Source organism: Vicia villosa, unplaced genomic scaffold (genome assembly GCF_029867415.1).
Source record: "Vicia villosa cultivar HV-30 ecotype Madison, WI unplaced genomic scaffold, Vvil1.0 ctg.003254F_1_1, whole genome shotgun sequence".
Lineage (NCBI taxonomy): Eukaryota > Viridiplantae > Streptophyta > Magnoliopsida > Fabales > Fabaceae > Vicia > Vicia villosa.
Genome location: NW_026706152.1, coordinates 172,871 through 195,190, shown reverse-complemented (window position 1 = coordinate 195,190; position 22,320 = coordinate 172,871). Strand labels below are relative to the sequence as shown.

At 33.4% G+C, this 22,320-nt stretch overlaps 1 protein-coding gene across 1 annotated transcript; it reads left to right on the top strand.

Annotated features, from left to right (window-relative positions):
• The first annotated feature begins 13,238 nt into the window (after positions 1-13,238).
• LOC131640647 (extensin-like) lies at positions 13,239-14,204 on the top strand. The gene is made up of 2 exons (XM_058911026.1): positions 13,239-14,052; positions 14,144-14,204. The coding sequence occupies exons 1-2, from the start codon at positions 13,343-13,345 to the stop codon at positions 14,202-14,204; spliced, it is 771 nt and encodes a 256-aa protein (XP_058767009.1). The 5' UTR covers positions 13,239-13,342.
• The last annotated feature ends 8,116 nt before the right edge of the window (positions 14,205-22,320 follow it).

The following is a 22,320-nucleotide window of genomic DNA, read 5'->3' as shown; positions in this document are numbered from 1 at the left end:
CATATGCCTTTGAATATGATTGATGTTTACCAAAAATACATAAAAGAAAGACTCAGGAAGTGATTCCACAAAACCAATCTCAACAGAATCATATCCTCACAGAGTCATATCATCCAACATTTCATCTTCATGAGTGTTTTGACACGATCGTCATCCCTAGGAAATCTCAAGAAAGAAGTGGATCATTTCTCGCAGCAATATTACAAAAGATTTCCTCAGCATACTCAAATCAGATCACACTTACTCAATAGATTTGTGTTCCCCCCTCGAAGTTTGTCCTTCAACAGAGGTGCTTTCCCCAACCACTACAAAAAATTGCGTGGCAGTTTTTTAGGTCGGTTATATAAACCGCCGTAATTAATTGAATATTAAGACGGTTTGTACAAACGACGTAATATAGTTCACATTATGGTGGTTACAACCGCCACTTTTTGCTTAAACTATCTAAATTTACAACAAGGCTTTACTTTTCACTTTCTTTATTATTTAATAATTAAAAATATGGCATCAGATCTAGTTGACGCTAGTTTATTCCCTAAAAATTTGTGTATCACAATTTTTTTTCTTTTCCCTAAACTATATTTTAGGAACAAACAATAAAATAAAAAAAAAGTTCTCTCTTATTTATTTTTTTAATAAACAAACAAAATTCAGGGTTTCTCTTCTACGAAAAAAGTCAATGGACCATGTCTTCTTCAATTGGTTTAGGGTTTTTCAAAAACAAACATTCAAGGATCTTCTCCTCTCTCCAAACGAAAAAAAAATCTCGGATAAGATATAAGTGTCATACCCCAAAATTTGCCCACCATACTTTCATACTCAAGCTCATCTAGATGTCAGAAGCTCAAGACTTGACTGACTGCACATTCTCCTAAACAACAACCCTCCACTAGGGTTTTATTTTTCTCAAGGAGAAAACAACTTCTAATGTCTCAAATGAACCCAATGGCCTCTCATATGGTTCAAAGGATCCTTACCTTAAGTTTCAAGCTTCAATCCCAAGGATTGCCCAGTCAATTGCTCAGAAAGTCAACAGTCCACCAGTTTGACCTAAAAGACAACTGTGGTCAAAGTACAGTCAAAAGTCCTTATTTTTTGTCAACATCCTTATTTTAAAGTATCATTCATCATTTGATCAAGGAATGATCATGATTCATCAAGGAAAGTTCAAAAATCAACAAAACCTAAAGTTTCTAAATTAGGGTTTTTTAACCTAAAGTGAACTGAACTTTGACCAGCCATAACTTTCACATGGAACATCATAAATTTCCCACCCAAAGCTCATTTTGAAGGAAATTGAATTCCCTACAACTTTGTCTCTCACATTCCAAGGCTAGAAATGCACCATTTGAGAGATATGAGCAAATACATTATAGGTCCTTCTAGAAGCTCGCAAAAAGCTAATTTTTGTCAGAAGCCATATCTTCAAGATAAAATCCTCAAATGAAAAAATTGTTCCAAAGTGTCTTGTAGAGGACATCTTGGGCTTTCCAAAAAGTCCTAGAACATGTTCATATGATAAAAATTGAAGGAGATACGAGGCTCAGAAGTTGGTCGATTCTCAAGAAAAACACAAAACCCTAATTGCACAAATTGGTGTTTTTGGACTAATGGGCCTAAAGAATGGATCCCAAACGTGTCTATGGGCTTTATAAACGTCCTTAAATTAATTATTTTATTTTTATCACATTTATTTTATTTATTTGAATTATAGTTCATCTAAATATTAATAAATCATGTAAAATATGAAATAATTAGTTTAAATCAAAGATTAATATTCCCAATCAAATCCAATCATCCATATATGCTTATTTTGATGAAAAATTCGTGGTGAATGTGATTGGAAAATATTGAATCAATATTGAGACAAAAATAGAAAGAATTATTTGATTTTTCAATCAAATTTTTATCTCTCCAATCACATGATTTACTTCTTAAATTATTGACCTAATGCCATCACTATAAAGATCACAACATGTTCAGCATAAGGGTTCACGAAAACCATGCCTCAAGAAAGAACTCTAAACTCTCAAATTTTCCCACAAAATTTGCACCTTCGGTTTCAATTTTCAGGCCATTCTCAAGGTGATTTGAGCACTCTATCACCTTCCCGAGGTTCCCAGCAATCAATCTCAGACCTTTCACGATCTCAAAGCCTCCCAGATCAGGCCATCCAAGTCCAATCGGTTTGGTAAAATTTCTTGAAGTCGATTTCAAATTCTATGCATATTTAACATATTTGATGCATTTGTTCAGGTTCAGGACGTGATTTAGAACAAGTCTAACGTATCACATGCGAGCTTTGAGACACGTAGCATGATACGCCATTGTTAGGGCATGCCATACCTTGTAGCTCGGATTCATGGTTACGAGTGTTTTTAAACCAAACAGACCTCACCAACGAGTTCGTAGCAGTCGAATTAGTAGGTCTGGGCTTTTCTATGTTTTGTTTAATGTCGTCTTTGCATGTTTCAAGCTTCGAAGGATTTTCCGCAGGAAAAACCATGGCAAAACCCGCGGAAAAAATCGCAGGTAATCTGGGGAAGAAAGTGAATAGTGGTCGAAGACTTGGTTGACCACACGTGTAAAGCTTTGATAGGCCAGTCAACAATTCCATGCCCTCTCTCTTTGTGCGATTGGACGATTAATAGAAGAAGGGGCCCACGCGCTGAATCTCCCCACTTGTTATTTGTTTTAATATTTATTGTTTGACGGCTATTCAAATAACAAATGAAGCAACTGGCGCAGTTGGCAATTGGGAAGTTTACATCACACCACAAGCCTGGGTTTGATCCCCAGCGATGCAATTTTTTTTACATATTATTTGGTCACAGATCCAGCGCCATCACTTCATGAAGGATCAGGGTGTACCATCTTGTGCTGACCGTTGGATTCTCATCAAAGCCAGATCAAGTGGACCATGAAGCGCTGCCTCACCATGCTCCCTCGGAGAGTGCCACACAGGATCAGAGCTAAGTTTATTTTTAAATTTTTTAATTTTAATTACATAATTCCTTTTCTTTATTTAGTTTCTCTTCTTTTTCCCATTGATTATTTCTCTAAAAAATCTTTATTTACTAATAATGTTATTTTTGATAATTATTAGTTTTTAATCGTAAATTCGACTTTTTCCTAATTTTATCAATAATTGTTTTTAAACGCTAAATTTTTATTGCACAACTAATTAATTAGGATTCAATCCAATAATTAAGAAAAACCCTAATAAATAAATCTTTCATACACTAATTCCTATTACTTTCATCCTTGATTTTCAGGTTATCGAGGATTTGACGACGATTCAAGTTTATTTAAATATTTTTTACTATAATAATTAATTAGGTTTTTTACTTAATTTCCGTCTTTTCTTTTCCGCAAACCCCCTACAGGTGTTTATTGTAAATCCCTCATCCCTAAACTTGTAATAGAGTAGGTCTTTACTTTCCGCACTTAATTCCTGCACAATATTTATTGCGTGGTTAGTAAACTAGGGAGTGGCAAGACTAAAAGCAATCGTTAGATCGCTAACTCAAAGATAGATATCTGAACATAACACACATAATTGCTACACACACTCACCTTTAGGGTAACCACTCTTATGCTGCCTTCTTAATCAAAAATAGTCAAGTCCCTCGGATATAGGGATACCTTAGCTTGCTGCCTTCGATTCAAAATCACCATGTCCCTCCGATAAAAGATCTCGTCCCTCGATTAAATGGTAGTAGTCCCTTCGAATGCTAAGGTATCCTTACTGTTTCCTAAATGACTATTATATCCTTCCCTTAGACTACCTGCCCTCTTTATAGTAGGGACAGTCTTAGGCGAACGATAATTCTCGATGACCCTTCGATGACCCGCACATCCAATTGAAAGACTTCTTGCCCTCTCATGGTATGGATAGACCCTTTCGCCCGAAAGACTTAAAGAAAAAAAAAGACAATCTTAGGGTAGGTGTTCTTAAATGCTTGCTCTCATTCAAAATTCAAAAATGCTTTTCACACCTCCTTTTCAAAACGATTTCCAAAAGGCTACGCTTATTTACAAGCTAAAGTCCTTATTAAAATCTTTTCTAAACACACACTACATTTCTTTTCAAACAACTCAAACAAACAAGTGAGCTAAGCAGCTAAGAGCCCATGGATAACCATGGATACAAAGGGTGCTTTAAACCTTCCCTTTGTATAACCTACCCCCCGAACTCAAAGTCTTTTCAACGGTCTTTCCTGTTCTTTTTGCCTTTCCTAATTAGATAAAATAAAAGTCGGTGGCGACTTTTGCTTAACCGCAACATTTCTAAAAGTCAGTTCTCCCACCGTATTACAATAAGGGTTTGCGTTTTCTCATCATTTGTTTCTATTTTCTCCTCATTTTATTCTTATTTCTCATCCTTTGATTCTTGCTTTCTGCATCATGATAATAGGGTTGCGTTTTCTAATCGTGTGTTATCCACCAAAATCCTACGCATCTCTGTTTTTCGTGTTTTCTTGAGGGTAAGTTGCAACACAACAGTTAACTCCGAGGTTCTCTTCGTCAGAGTTTATTTGTTGTTCATCATTCATAGGTTGCATTCCCTGAATTTCCTAAATCTCGATTTCTCTAACCGTATCCGAATAACATTTTGTATCCTTCACCAAAAAATCCGGAACAAACTTCAGGGTTTCTCTTTGTGTTGCCTCGGGAGTTAGAGAATATGGTTTATCCAATCCAAACAGATAATTTGGATTCATGGGCGGAGGAGTAGATGGAGAAGAATCTTCCACCGGTGGAACATGAACAAAATTGAGAGCATCGAAGAATCACTTGCCTTTTGATTTGGAATCCTCAACAAGATTCATAATCGATTTGGTAGAATTGAAATATGCATTATTAATGTTTTTCTTTATGGGAGAATAAAAGAGGAGGAGCCTCAACATTGAAGGCTTAGGTGAAGCGCGACACATACGATCGTACTCAATCGTCATATAATCGAGATGTCTTCATTACATACCTAGATCAAAGCATGGAGATCTTCACTAGGGAGTTGATATTTGAAGCAGACATCAGAACTCGTCATAGCAGAGAGCTTATCAATGAGGTTTGATAACTTGACATTACAATCAGCGTCGAGGATTTTGGTGTCATGTCCAAACGAGTTTGTTTATCTCATTGTTTGCAATTTTTAGTTTATTTTTTGGTCATGATTTTTGATCATATTTGGTTGGTTGTAATTTAATTTCATTAATTATTGATTTTGTTTAAATGATTTGAGTCTTAAGTCTATTTTATGAGCCTTGAATCTCTAACAGCTTCCTCATTTATGGTTATTTGTTAAGACATTGAAGCATTCTCCAATTATCACTATTTTTATAAAATAGATTACAAAACCTATGTGTGAGACTAGAGTTTTGGCCTCTCTCATCTGGCATATGAGTTTCTCCTTTTGTAGCCATCATTCATTATGATTAGTACCCATGAAAAAAGAGACATATTTGTTCTAAATTATAATTTCAATATCTTTGATATGTAGACCACGCAGACTCAACAGCGTGTTGATATAGATGCTGCAATTGCACGTTTGGAACACAGTAGAATTGTTCTTGCAATTGATAGACAATAATTTGTGCGGAAAGGTTACATTATAACCAATTTTAATGATATTCTATCCAAATTTTCATTTCTTCTTTGAGATAAATGAAAATAAAAACCGGCGAGTGTTCAATCCTCTTCCACCTTCAGATCACGAATAGCGAACATGTCAATCTAGCTCTTCAAGTTTAAGAAGATTGAACATGGAAAAGTGTCATACCCCAAAATTTTCTCTCCATATTTCAAGATATTTAAATCAAGATGGTTTCTTCATACTAAAACATTTCTCAAAGTGTTCAAGATTACCTAAGGTTTCATCAGGCAAAGACTCCTCATAAGCAAAAGGACTATAATTAGGGTTTTGATTTACTCAAAGGAAATTTAGCCTCTAAGAACTCAAGTGGATTTCATGGTGTCTCATATACTTCAAATTATCCTCATACCAAGTTTCAAGCCTTGAATCACAAGTTTGCCCAATCAATCGGTTAGTTGACCAATAGTCAACTATGTAAGGCAAAAAATCAATTGTGGCCAACATATAGTCAAAACTCAAGATTTTTGGTCAACACCAACCATTTGAAGTCATATTCATCATTTGATTAAGGGTTGATCATGATTCATCTCAAAACTCTCCAAAATCAAAAGTTACTAAATTAGGGTTTTTGGTCATTTTTGAAGGAAAGTCACCCAACTTTGACCAAGCATAACTCCCACATGCTTCATCAGAAACTTTTCAACCAAAGCTCATTTTGAATGAAATTTCATTCTCTACAATTTTGACTTACCAAGGACTTGGCCAAGAATGCTTCATTTGAAAGATAGGAGCCAAAATGTTACAGGTTCTTCTAGAAGTCTACAAAAAAAATACATGATTTCATAAACTTGGAAAATTTTCAAAATAACAAGGAAAGAAACCTTAGTTTTCATGGTCATCAAAAGCATGTTTTCTTGCCATAAGCTTTCACTTACTCACTCTATAAATGGACAATATTTCTTCGGCATAAGGGCACTCACAAACAAGCTAGCAAAGAAACACTCACCAAACTTTCAAAATTTCAAGAAAACTAGGACACACGAAATTTCCCAGTGCAGCCATCTTTAAGCCAAGCCAATCGTCCTAATCTCCTTCCAAGATATCAAAGAGTAAGAATTGATCAAAAGCCACACTTTGTAGCACTCAAAACGAACATAGCATTATCATCCTCTTCATTCATTTGTGAAATTTTCGTATTTTAATTATTAAATTTTAACATGAACTAATGATGTTAACGTGTTCCTGAGATAAATTAGAATAGGTTTGACGTATCACATGTGAGTTTCAGGGTCCAAATCGTGACATGCCATTGTTAAGGTTTAAGGAGCTGTGACCTTCGAAACCATAGCTACAGGGCTTGTCTAACCAAACTGACCCCATATTTGATCTCAGGGAATGATTTTATGTGGATCTGAGTTGCTTTTATTTTCGTTTATCATGTTTGTTTGCGGATTTCAAAATTGCAGATTTAGCAACGAAAATTCGTAGCAAATATCATAGCAAAAATATAGCAGTTTCGTAGCTAATATGTATCATTTAAATGATGAAGACGGTGAATAGTAACAAGGACCAATTGACTACGCGTGTGGCACTTTTGTTGGTCCTGATTAGCCAGTCAATGTCCCAGGGAACCCACCTTGATTTTTGTGTTGAATTGACCATAGCACTTACGTTTTACTCCCTCCGTCCCACAATGAGTGACCCATTTGGAATAAAATGGTGTCCCAAAATGAATGACCGATTTCAATTTCCAATACACTTTTTCCAATTTTACCCTCTAATTAATAAAAGTTTCATCATTTCCAATACATAATAGGGGTAGTATAGTAAAAATACCATTATCTCTCTTACTTTTAACCACTTTTCTTAATCTGTGTGAAATGGTGGACTGGGTCCCTCATTGTGGGACGGAGGGAGTAATATTTATTATTTTTTGTCCAATTCACTAACAACAAAATCAGCGTAGCACCATTGGCTGTGGGAGAACATTGGCAAGCATAAGTCTCAGCCCCTGCATTTCATTTTTACAATTTTGCTTTTACTTGTTCTTAACCCTTTCCCTTTTGTTTTCTTTTTTTTTATATTTTTGTTTCATATTTTGTTTTTTTAAATCAACACAAACTAATAAAATCAATAAATCATAAAAAAAATATATAAAATAATAATAGTAATAATGATAGAGTTAATTAGTTGTTTTTATTTCATTTAATTTAATTTAAACTTTGTCTTAATTAATTAATTTTATTTATAAATACTATTTTGTAAATTTTAATTAATACTTGATTTAATAAAAAATATCACAAAATCAAATAAAAAACAATTTTGGATTAATTTGACTTTCTTTTTTATTTAATTAATATCTCATAAATATCTCATAATTAATTCATTAATTTTGTTTTAACAAAAATATTAACTCATAAAAAATCATTAAAAACATCAATAATTTTATATTAGTTTTTTTATTTCTCTAATAAGTTTGTATTTTTTTCCTTAACTAAATTATTTTTTAAAAGACTTAATTTAATTTTTGATTCACTAATATGATTAATTCTTTCAGGATTTATTTTTGTAAATAATTTTTCTTATCATTTAAATTCATTCATTAAATATACAAGAATTAAGATTTTTTTAGATTTGTAAACTAATTTAGATTTTTTTGCTAATATTTAATTTAGATGATAATTTTGTTTTAACTAATTAAATTAGTTTTATTTTATTTAAACCATAAGAAATCTCTCCTCCCTCTAAAGCCCTAATTCCTTTTCTTTTATTTGTTGCACTTCGATTCTTAGAATAAATTGTATAAGATTGTATGATGGCCATGTAATAGTATAGTTTATTCATATAATCATGTAACTGCTAAGGGATGTAATAGTTTAGGTCTATTTATTTTTCTGCATTTTTTTGGCATATAATTATGTATCTATCCCAAGGCCTTGTAATAGTAATTAGGACTATACCTCTGTTTTTATTTTCTGCACTTTTTATAAACTGCTTAGATGTATGCCTTAAGATTGTATGATAAGATAAAATCAATTGTTATATCACTTAAAGCCCAAGATTTAAATAACTGAATACAACACACCTGCACACTTACACCTCTAAGGTATCATCTCTTTGTTGCCTTTTCGGTATAATGGTCATATCCCTAAAACGTAGAGGTACCTTAGCAAAAGGTGACCCTAAATGCATCATCATCATAGTCCCTTCAAATAAAGATCATAGTCCTTCAATGTCCCTTTGGTGTTGCCTACGAATAAATAATCTCGTCCCTCGGAGTCCCTTTGGAAAAATGATGATAGTCCCTCTAAATTGCTAAAGTATCTCTACCATGTTGCCTTCAATGACCATAGATGACCATTCGCTTGTCCCTTAACATCCAATGGATATGACTATCTACCTACAAATGGTATGGTTAGTACTATCCCCTAAGGAAAGTAAGAAAGTATAGGAAAGATCAAGTAATTAGGGTAAGTAGCTCTTAATGCTTGCACACAACTTAAAAGACAAAATGCTTTTTGCTCTACACTTCTTCTCAAACAAAGATTTCAAAAAACTTTGCATACATTTTTTAGGACTGATACAAGAATCATTGCAAAGTTTTTCCTTACTGTTGGCACATTCTTTCCCAAAACACACACACACACACACACAAATCAAGCAAACAAATAAAGTGAGCTAAGTAACTAAGAGCCCGTAGATAATTGCGAATGAAAAGGGTGTTAACACTTTCCCTTTTCATCACTTACTCTCCGAACTCAAAATCTTTTTAAAAGATCTTTCCTCTTCTTTTTACCTTTCCTAATTGGATAAAATCAAAGTCGGTGGCGACTCTTGCTTACCGCAACATGTTTTGCAAAATAACAAAACAAAAGTCAGTTCTCCCATTATATTACACTTACCCGCGTCGTCCTCTCCCCCAACCGGAATTCCTTCTTCCTCCACCGGCGACTTCGGCGCCGTTTCAGACCCATCATCAAAACCTGCCCTAAAAGAACCCTCTTTCGAAACAGAGTCTTCTATCTCCGAAGCATTTGACACCTGGGATTTTGAAAAGGAACTTGGAGAGAAGCATTCCTCCTTCAATCTCAAAGTGTACACCGTATTATCAATCTTAACCTCCAATTTTTCAGCAACCCCCTTATCAAAAGGAAGTCAGACCATCACCCTGGCCATATCAAGACTCATTCTTTTTATAACATCATCATCAGAGCACACATAGGCCCCAAGAGCGTTTGCTACGATTTCAAAAAACTCGATACACCATGCATGACAGGGTACACCAGATATTCGAATCCAAGCCACACGTTCTTTATCAATATCACACTCCTTCCAATGTCTAATAACACTGAACCATTGTTTCCACCACGACTTACACTACAAGAAAAGTGTGATATAGCCACTTAATGTTGCGACGTGATTATCACGTGGCTCAAAAAAGTGAGTTGCGACGTGATAATCACGTCACTATAGGTTTTTTATATTAAAAAACTAAAACCAACGTTGGCACATGGGGTGTCTTTAAATATTATTTAAAAAAAAAAGTTGCGAAATGAAAAACACGTCGCAACCTTTAAATAAAATTAAAAAAATTGAAAACAGATAAAGTAGTCTGACAAAGGGGGGAATTTCAAAGGGGGAATTTCAAATTTTCATTTTTTTTGTTGCGGCGTGTATTTCACGTCGCAACCTTTTTTAGTATACCACGCCATAATTAATGCTGAACGTTGACTGACACATTTATTGCTTTAGGAAGTTGCGACGTGATTTTCACTTCGCAACCTAGACACGTGAAAATCACGTCGCTAAACTCTTTATTACCTTTTGCCAAAAAACTTCTTCCCCTCTCTCGTTCCAGAACCCTTTTCCCCAATTTCTTTCTCTTCTTCCTCATTTTCTCCAACCCCTCTTCCCCATTTTCTCCAACCCTTCTTCCTCATTTTCTCCCAAAATCTCTTCCCCATTCAAGGTAAGTATGAAATCCTTTTTGATTTTTTCTTCTTATACTGATTTTTTTTGTTCAGATATTTCATAATATGGGTTTGTTTTTGATTAATTTGTTTGTTTTGTAGGTACTAATATTCAAACTAATGAAGAAGCTAAGTTGCAATTAAGCTTGTAAGTTTTGTTTATCTATTGTTTTTGTAGTTGGAAATTTTTTGGCTTTGGTTGCGTGATAGTGTAGTTAATCTTAATCTGAAATGAGTTTAAGGAGAGATGATTGTGTGTGAAATTAGTTACTGCTGTTAATTTTATGCTAGGGATTATGATATGAATTTTGGAAAATTATCATTACATTTGCTTTTGGTAAACCAGAGATGGAATAATATTATGATTTAGAAAATTATCATTTCATTTACTTTTTGCTAAACCAGATATGGAATAAAAAAGAAGTACCATAATTTGATGGTATCAAAATAAAATAACCAGTATATTTAAAACAATAATTTCTATTAAAATTGAGAATATTATTCTATTATTGGTTTGAATCTACAAATGGAATTGAAATTGAAAACATAACCGTGATTTTTTAGAATCTCAAACGATATGATGCCACGAATGAAAATATTTTCCATGTTAAGCTTAATTAATTAAATGTCATAATGCCATGAATGAAAACATTTTCCATGTTTAAGCTTAATTAATTAAATGTCATAAGAATTTCACCAAAACAATTTATATTCCACCTTTCAAAAAAAAAAATCTTTTTCCTACCAATAGTTATGTCTTTTCATTGGTTTAATTTTTTGTATAATTTCGTTTTAATTTTTATAATTTATTTGTTTGTGTTATAAACTTTTTTTAGGTGTAATATTTGTGATTGAAGATTAAAGGAAGATATTTGAAGATATTTGAAGATTGATAGAGGAAGATAGAGGTAATTTTGGCATTTTATTTTTTTTAGGTTTTTTTTATTGATGAATTAGATTGTAGAAAATTAGGTTTGTAGAAAATTATATTGAAGGTTAAAATTGATGGATGTTAGTTTTGTAGTAAATTAGGTTTATAGAAAATTAGAGTTGGAAATTAGATTGTAAATTAGAGTAAAAAAATTGATGATTAGAGTTGAAATAGATTGAATAGATTGAATATTGAATTTTAATTGAATATTTAATTTTGATGATTAGAGATGATGAAAAATTGATGAAATATATTAGGTATAATAAGTTTGTATATTTGGTATAATTGAATTTTGATGATTAGAGATCATTAAAAATTGATGAACAAAATAGAAATGAAATGTTATTAGAAATGAAATATATTAGGTATATATTTAAAATAAAATACAATGGATTAGAATTATATTTTATATTTCTTAAAAGGAATAATAAGTTTGTTAAGAACAAAATAGTGTGAATTAGTATTTTTTAAACAACATTTTAAATGAAGTTTACTACATAGTTATTAAAAAATAATATATTATTTTGTTTTAAAAATGTTTATTATAGTGTGAAGTATATTATTTTGTTTTGAAAAATAATATAATAATATTTTGTTTATAGTTGATATAATTAAATGTTTAATTATTTACTTATAGTTGATATAAGTAAATGTTTAATTATTGTTACTAAAAAGAGAATGATTGGATATATGTGCAGTATGGAATATTATTTGTATTATCGTAGTTGGATGTACGATAGAGTGGAACCAGGAAGACGTGCACTTAAACCCAATTTTATAGAAGGAGTTAACGGGTTTATCACGTGGGCGTTTGCTCAAGAATGTTGTCGAAGCGAAGGAGGAGTTAGGTGTCCCTGTCTTAAATGTGAATGTAGACCTATAATTAGTGACCCAGATGAAGTGGTCAGGCATTTGTATAGAAGGGGTTTCATGGAAAATTATTGGGTCTGGACGTATAATGGTGAAAAATTGCCGAGTAACGTACCAGACACTAGCAGTACGCATGCTTCAAGTAGTCGTCCGTCAATGGAATATGAGGAAAGACCGCCTATTGAATATGAGGAAAACTTTAATCAGATCGGTGACATGGTTGAGGATGCTTTTGGTGTGAATGTGACCTATGATCAACCTGAAGATTGTGATGGGGAAGAGATGCCGAACGAAGAAGCGCAGAGATTTTATCAATTGTTGAATGAGATGAATACGCCGTTGTTTGACGGTTCGTCTGACTCCAAGTTATCAATGTGTGTGAGATTATTGGCCGCCAAGTCAAATTGGAATGTTCCTGATCAGTGTTTGGAATTCTTTGTAAAAATGATGTTGGACTCAACTGAAATGAAAGACAACTTACCTACAACATTTTATGAAGCAAAGAAGTTGGTGTCGAAGTTGGGCTTAAGAGTAAGAAAGATTGATTGTTGCATTAATGGTTGTATGTTGTTCTACGACAATGAGTTTGGTACTCAAGATGGGTTGTTGGAGGAATGTAAGTTTGTCTGATACAAGTTAATGATGTGGTTGCAGATGAACAAACTACAAGTTTGTCTGATACAATGGTTGAGGGGCATCTAGTTGATTCGTCTATATTGGATGAAGAGCATGAAGATATTGCATCTGAGGACAATATCACATCAAATGATGAGAATGATGTGGATGACGAGCACGAAGATTTAGAATAATGAATATGTGTTGTTGAAAATGTATTTTTATAATTTCACTTAATGAACTATGTATTGAATGTGTTAATGACAACCAGTTGTTGAGATTATATTTTTATAATTTTACTTAGTCAACCATTTGCTGAATATATTTATATTAATTGTGTAATCTCTATAAATAGGTAAAATGCCACCCCGACTTGATAAAGGTAAGGGTGTAGCTGATGATAGTGGTAAGAAGAAGCACCAACGCCCACGATTAGTAGTATGTCAGTCACCTCAGTTGGCCACGTGTCCTCCCCCGCAGAGTCAGGTTAATCGTATGTCCATGGCCAGTACTCAGGGTTTTCTGCCACTACTCTCCTCTCAGTATCCATATGACAGTCCGTCTTTTATTACCCCACCACCACCTGGTTACCCATCCTTCCAGCAGACACAGATGCCCCCATCCTTCCAGCAGACACAGATGCCCCCATCCTTCCAGGAGACACAGATGCCCCCATCCTTCCAGCAGACACATGTGCCCCCATCCTTCCAGCAGACACATGTGCCCCCATCCTTCTGGCAGACCGGAGGATCTAGTTTTCCACCTCCCACACAGACTGGTCCCTCATCTTTCCAGCAGACTGGAGGATCTAGTTTTCCACCTCCCACACAGACTGGTCCCTCATCTTTCCAGCAGACTGGAGGATCTAGTTTTCCACCTCCCACACAGACTGGTCCCACCCCACATCCCCCACATGTGCCCCCACAGGATGATGATCAGGCGGAGGATGAGACTGCGGAGGATGAGACTGCGGATGATCAGTTGGATGGGAGTGATCTTCGAGGGGATGATGATCCGAGTCAGATTCATATCATTGATGGGAGATTTTTTATTAGGCCCGAAGGAAGCTCGTAAGTTTCTTATTTATCAATTTTTATTTAAGTATACATTTCCATTTTTTATAACTTTATAATTAATGTTAATTCAATTAATGTTGTTTAGATTCACGCCGAGTCGGACTGCTGCCAAAGTTATAAGTTATATAATTCAGCAGAATTATTAAAAGCTTATAAAGACTTTTAAAGATGTTAAGGGCGATGATAGAGATCATTGGTTTGCGAAATTTCAGGTATACTTAATTTATTGTTTAAGTTATTGTTATTTAAATAACTTTTTCACTAAAATTATCTAACTTTTATTTTATCTACTTTTAATGCAGGAAAAATGTGTGTGGGAACCAATGAAAGAGAGACAGATTAAAAAAAATTATTATGGCAGAACTGCAAGACGACTTTCTGACATGCTACGACGTGTTAGAAAGCGTTGGGAACTTCATGGCATCCGTCCTAGTTGGATAGGAGAAGAAATCTTTCGGGAACTTCTTAAATATTGGGAGAGTGATGAGTTTGCGGCCAAATCTGAAAATGCAAAGAAGATGAGAGCATCTGAAAAGGGTGGTTGCCTTAATGCTGTTGGAAGTATAAGCACTGCTGAGCATGTTCGTCGCATGGTAATAATTATTACCACTTCTCAAAGTTACAATTTCAATTAATAATTGATATTATTAATTATAGTTTATTTTGTTATTTAGACTAAGGAATTAAATAGACCTCCACTTATGACCGAGCTGGTTGCGAGGACTCGGAAAAAGAAAACAGGAGATTTTGTTGACAGTCGTACACAAAAAGCTATGGTAAGTTATTTAAGCTATCGGTATTATTTTTTAAGCTATTTGTATTATTTGGTTAAGCTATCGGTATTATATTTGGTTAAGTTATCGGTATTATTTGGTTAAGTTGAGTATTATATTTGGTTAAGCTATCCGTATTATATTTGGTTAAGCTATCGGTATTATTTGGTTAAAGTTGAGTATTATATTTGGTTAAGCTATCCGTATTATATTTGGTTAAGCTATCGGTATTATTTGGTTAAAGTTGGGTATTATATTTGGTTAAGCTATCCGTATTATATTTGGTTAAGCTATCGGTATTTCTTTAAGCGATGAATTGTGATGTATTTGGTGGTGATTGTGAAGTGCCGATAAAGTGTTGATATATATGAATCAAATTGGTGATCAAAGTTAGAATGTATGTGTTATAATGTATGAGTTAAATCGGGATTATTATTCTGATTTATTAATTAATTCCGACAGGTAGAATGTATGTGTTATAATGTATGAATTAAATCGGTATTATTATTCTGATTTATTAATTAATTCTGACAGGTAGAATGTATGTGTTATAATTTTCATGTGGCATGTGACATGTTGTGGCGTGAAAATCATGTGGCAACTAAATTTGTGGCGTGAAATTCATGTGGCAACTAAATTATATTTAACTTTTTTTTGTATGTGTAGGATGATTATCAGGCATTGCTTGTACAATTTCTGACTGCTAATCCTAAGTATACTCCAAGACCGGGAGAGCCGCTTCATCCAGATGTAGATTTTTATCTTTGGAGTAAAGTCATTGGCGGCAAGGGGCCTAACGGGTGTTTTTTTGGTGGTGGAAATTTGGCAGGCACCTTGAGATCTGATGATAGAACTCTATATCAAAGAGTTCTCGACGGGGAAGGAGGTTCACGTCCTGTAACTTTAACAGATGAACAGAGAGACACTGTAAGACAATTGGCGATAAATGAGGTGAGGCGTGAGGCGGCGGAACGTGAAGCGGCACTGAAAGCCCAAATGGAGGCCCAAATGGAGGCCCAAATGAGGGCAATGCGGAGTGAGCATCAGCGGGAAATGGAGGTCATGGCGAAAAGACAATCGGATATGGAGGCACAAATGCGACAATTTATGCAATCCTTTGGTGGAAACCAAAATATGGGGAGTTCTGCGCCGACTGATCAGGAAAATCTAAATGAGGATGAGTTTCCCGACCCGGATTGATTGTTGATTTAGTTTAGTTTTTATTTGGTTGTTATAACTTTTAATTTTGAATTTGTGTAAACTATTAATTAAATTATAATTATATTATTTAGTAATATTAGATTTATAATTTTAGTTTCTTAATTTTAATATTAGATTTATATTTAGTTTATTGAATTAATTTATAAATTTTAATATATTTAGTTTATTAATTTAATTATATATATATATATATATATATATATATATATATATATATATATATATATATATATATATATATATATATATATATATATATATATATATATATATATATATATATTTGGTTTTTTCAAAAAAAAAAAAATATTAGTGACGTGATTTCCATGTCACTAAGTAGTGACATGAAAATCACGTCGCAACTTTACTCTAGGTAAATTTAGTGACGTGATTTGCATGCCACTAGGCAGTGACATGTAAATCACGTCACTAATAAAGATGCTTTTACTGACCCAATTCTGCTACGTCTGCTCTGACTGCAAAAGCATTAAACTCTGGTCCAAATGTTGCGACGTGATTTTCACTTCACTAAATAGTGAAGTGAAAATCACGTCACTAAAAGTTGCCACCTTGCCTCCTGCGACGTGAATTTTCACTTCGCAAATATTGGTTTGTGATGTGATTTTTTGGTTAGTGGCGTGATATTCACGTCACTACTGAAGCTTTTTTTTGTAGTGTTAGCATCACATATTAAATCGTTGATCTCACCTTCATCCATTTCCTCAAGCAAACACATGTTAGCTCTCATAGGTGTAACCTTTATAGCATAATACCCTTCTGAGAAAAATCTGTCTTGAATGTTATACGAAGACCCTGAGTTGTTCACATAACCAACGTACGCCTTAGCTAAAGAGGCCCTCAACCTGAGTTGTTCACAATGAAATTATTCCAGTATAGTAACTTAAATTTTATGACTTAGCACGTATTCTCTTATCTCACTCATTCTCTTTCTAAAATCGATTCCTATTTACTATACATTACTTTAGTGTGAAGAGAGTTAAAGATGTATTTTAAGAATTATTTTGTTGTTGTGCTGAAATTATAACTCAAGAGCTTTGGTTTCTTATATATTTATAATTAACAATGAGTTTTCAAGATAAATATGATAAAATCTCGACGAAGGTTGTTGTGCGTGAAACGACAATGAATGTTATCATTCTATCTAGTGGTGTGCAGAAAAACCGGTTATTTTTAACTAAATTGATATCCAAATTATTCCACTTTTTAAAACCCAATCCAAATGTTAAAATGTAAATGCGGATATCCATTTTGTTATCCAAATGTAAACCGGTAACCACAATAATAATGATTTGGTTTAGTTATTGGATACCCAAATTTTATTTTGAATGAAATTTATGTAAATCTCACCATTTTTATACTGCAGTTCCGTTCTCTATCTCCGGTACTCATTAATCTTGCACTGCTATCCATTTTATTTTATTTATAGACGGCGATGAATTGATTTCAACTGTTTAAAAATTTAATTATATTTTAATAATCTTACAAGTCTTTATCTTTTAAGTTATATTAGTATTTACTTTGTAACTTGTAACGAGTGTGATTTTTTCTTTTAAGTTATACTACTATTTATTTTGTAACTAGTGTGATTTTTGTAATATAACATGTGATTTTTTACATAAAAAAATGAATTTAATGAAAATACACCGATAATGTAAAGCAGTTTTACACTGTCAGTGAAATCCAAACTGTTAAATTTTATAAAAATTTGACTTTTTCTTTAAATTAAATATAAAATATTTATTTTTAAGGGTTGTGATGCACTGACCGTGTAAAAAAATTTACACTGACAATGCACTACCTTTAAGCTCTAAAAAAATTTTTTTTAGTTACAATATTATAAATTTGTGCAATTCTTCTACAAAATAAAAATTAAGAATATAAAAAATACATCTAAGTTTTAATAAAATTGTTTTTTTTTTAAATAAAAAATTGATTTCGAGAGAAACCGGTTTTAAATCGTTTTTTTTTAAAACTGACTTTTTGAAAGAAAATGAAAATATGGTTTTGAGAGAAACCGGTTTTAAACCGGTTTTTTATTTAAACAGGTTTTTTTTTAAAAACCGGTTTGGAACTGAACCGATCCACATGTAAATCGGTTTTTAAAAAATTAACCAATTTTAAAAAAATAGTTTTAAGATCCAAACCAAACCATATATATGATTCAATTTGGTTTGGTTATTGATCCATGCACACCCCTAATTCTCTCTTTATCTTATTGGTTTCTGTTCAATTGATTTTCCACTTCTAAATCTCCGCTTCTATTCACTTTTTAAAATCAATCAATTTAAAATTAACTCTTGCAGAACATAGTTTGAAGAAAATAAATCGCCTACTGTCAATTTTTTTTGTGTAATCAAGGATTTCCATTAACGCGAGAACAAAGGGTTCCCGAACCTTTACCCGATAAAACAGGGCAAAGGCCCGCCAAAAGAAAAGAGGAAATTACAAACCAATTATAAACCTAAATTACGACATAAATAGTAAAGAATCTTTACTAAAATCATAAAAGCTAGAATTGGGATAGGTAATTTCGCCTATACAATTCCATTTCCACGCCAAAAATTTAATACTCTAAACCATGTCATTGACATTCCACTCGTCGTTTTGGAAGCACACCCCATTCTAATATAGCCAAATGGTTCAAATTGTTGCATGATGGTCCAAGTCATTCCAAACCATGTCAATGACTTACCGTAATTTGATCTTAACATGATGGTTTAAAAAAGATAAATTCTGTTGTTGTGCTGAAATTATAACTCAAGAGCTTTTGTTGTTATATAGAAAATTGAGTGATGAGAGGCAAAATAAAAGAAAATCATGTGTTTCTTACTAGATAAGTCACCAAAATGCATATTATTATTCTGGATCAATTGAATGTAACTTAAAGTTAGTATAATTGTAAGCTAATTGGAAAACAAAAATTAGCTATGACATAGGGTCTCTACTCTCTACGCACTAGACTTATGAGGATCGAAATTTCCCCACGTGTGCAACCTATGGACACCGCATGAGTTTTAATACCGACGGTGAGAAAACAAAAATGAAACGCAACCTACTAATAATGCGCATACAGAAAAAAAGAAGCATAACGATTTTAAGCAATTTTTGTTCGATTTCACATTTGTATTTTTGGTAGGAGTACCTACTTTATTACACGTAATCAAATCAAAGAGTATGTAATTGTTTTTTTTGAAAAGGCTAAAATATATTAGAGTCTATACTAAGCACAAGGTGTGCAAAGCAAGACTAAGAACACATACAATCCACAGCAGTATACAATGTTGCACCTTTCGGTTGATAATACACAGAACCCCAACCCTGCTATGCTATCTAACTCTACCATACAATGCCATGACAGTTAAAGCCAAGTTATTGTCCAATGCTAATAGAAACTATCGGATTACACTGACACACTGCTGCAAACAATTATACTTAATAACTTAGCCACAGCCTATTTCATAGCAATCCAAATATCTTCCAGCAGAGCAGGCCAGTTTCGAACGGTAACCAAACTAAAGCCCCAAGCAACCTGCATAAGAATCCATAACTGCCTCCACACACTCTGCGCGAGCTCCTTGGCGTCACACCCCGACCGACTTCCTAACCGAGCCCCTTGCGAAGAATTTGAATGGGGTTGACGTACCAATGCATCAACTCACAGTTTTGGATTTTAGGGCTTCTACTCAACCAGTTCCACGAATTCCTTTGGACAGCTTCAAAAATCTGCATTACCGATTCTTCCTTGTTTTTAAAAATCTTCAAATTCCTCGCTTTCCAGATGCACCAAATGCATGCGAACCACACGACTCTGATATTGGTAGTTGTATTACCTCCACTGCCGAGTAGAGCTTCGAATTGCTCTAGGTGCTCTGTGCACTCTTTTGGCATCACCGACAGCAATCCGAATCACTTGATCACCTGAGCCCATACACCTGCAAAACTAGGACACTCAAAGAATAGGTGAGAAGCCGACTCTATCTCCCCGCAGCCGCCAACACACCGGACATTTTCTTGACATATGCCCCCTCTCTTAACTAGATTGTCCTTAGTTGGCAATCTATTATGGAACAATCTCCAACCTAGACACGATACTTTTGACGGTATCGATTTGTGCCAAAGTGCAGACCACTTCTTTGTGCACTCGAACCTGTTTTCTAGCCTAAACACCTTGTAACTCTCCTTCACTGAATATTCTACTGAATTCACCATGTCGCCTATGTCTATGCTGCTAATGACTCTCCACCATTCTGATTTTTTATTGGCTTGAGTCACAGTATTACCCTCGGTCCCACCGTACCTATCGCTCAGAGCTTGGAACCAAAGACCAGACCTCTCTTTACTCATTTTCCAGACTCACTTACCTAATAGGGCCTTATTAAAGACACTCAAGTTTTTTAGACCCAACCCTCCCTCATTAATCGGATTGCAAACTTTATCCCATTTAACCCAGTGAATTTTTTGTTTCTCCTCGCATCCCCTCCATAAGAACTGTTTGAATAAAGACTCGATTTTAGAAATGATACCTGAAGGTGCTCTGAAGAAGGAGAGAAAGTAGACCGAAATTGCAGACAGGACAGATTTTAAAATTACCACACGACCTCCGATGGATAAATGTTTTTGTTTCCACTTTGACAGTCTGGACCTGACCTTATCAATCACTGGCTGCCAGGTTTTCTTTGTAATCTACAATATAAGAAAATTGTATGTTCTGTCAAGTACCATTTTACCCTGCTGCTCATACAACTAGCCACGTGGATAACCTAAGCTTCCTTCAATTGCTTTTCTTTTATTTTCACAACTTTTTCTCTCTCTTCACTTCACTTCACTTCCTACATCTCCCTCTTTTTCTCTTTCTATTTTCTTCTTCTCTTTCTACTCTCTTTCTCTTTTACTATCTTCTCCTATTTCTCTTCTCCTCTTTATTTTCTTATTATTGCTTCTGTTTTGTGTTTATATTCTCATTCTTCTACTATTCAGTTTGCAATAACATGTATATTTTCTTTAATCTTACTTGAGTTTGTATTCAATATTATAATTTTTCTTCAATATTTTGTATTCAATATTTATTTAATATTATTGAATTTTTTCAGGATTCATTATTTAATATTTAATATTTTCTTCAATGTTTTGTATTCAATATTAAGAGTGTTTAATATTTTTGAAATATTGAGGGGACGACCAAAATATTGTGTAATTGCATATCTATGCAGCTTCGATGGAGATCTCCAACCCCACGGGTTGTTTTGTCAAGTATGAACCGACTTTTTTTAATCGTTTCCTTTATGTTTTTTCTAACGTTAACTATTTTTTTTTTCCTTTTAGATCTGAATCTTTGTCGCTCAGATGTGCAGTTTGGAGGTGAAGTGTTTGCAAATGAACATTGAATATTGCTTTCAGATTATTATAATTCAAAAATAAGTTAAACAATGAACTAAGATAAAAAGGTGCAAGCTTTAGACATCGCTTCAACTTTTTCTGGTAGAACTTTATTTTTCTCAATTTTTTTTTTAAATCCATATCTCTTAAAGTTAGATTTTTTTTAATCAAAAACAGTTTTGTTATATTGTCTTTCATATTGCTACAAGTTTCACAAATTTTTAATTTTTGGGTTCCAATTTGTTTTTCTAATATTTAGCTTTTAGTTTTTCAGACTTTTTCAGTTCCAAATCTCCCAATTTTCTTTCAATCTTTTTTTTTATTTGGTCTGTACTCATTTTCTTTATTGTGAACTTTTAATTTTTTTTCTTTTATGCATTTGAAATGTTAAGAGGACAATCAAAATATTGTGTTCACTGATGCAGAAGTGTTGTAGTTGACACACAAAAATGGAGTGACGAAGTGGTGTTGTATTAGAAACACAAAATAAAAATCATAAACAAAACAAAAAGAGGAAGAAGACTCCAATGGATAACATGGATGATATTCTTTTGTAATTTTTTTATTTCTTTGTAATGGATAAAAATTGACTTTATTATATCTCTATACCATTGTCCATAACTATCCAAATTCAATTGTAACAGTAGAATTTTAACTTTTTTATTTTCAACTATTAAAATTTTTAATCAATCTAATCAATGTAAGGACAACATTATTGTCTATATATTTATGATATTTTTATTTTCAATCAATGCAAACAATTGCTCCTAATGTTGCAGGTATCAAAATGCACTAGCAAGTTAATAAATTCACTTATCGAAAGCTATTATGTACAAACACAAATTTACTTTAAAGCTACTTTATAGCCATC

Bases quoted from the DNA above. Each gene is read 5' to 3' on its own strand.
- LOC131640647 (XM_058911026.1), top strand. From the start codon at position 13,343: ATGCCACCCCGACTTGATAAAGGTAAGGGTGTAGCTGATGATAGTGGT. The intron at 14,053-14,143 runs GTAAGTTTCTTA...AATGTTGTTTAG, and splicing joins ATTAGGCCCGAAGGAAGCTC to ATTCACGCCGAGTCGGACTG.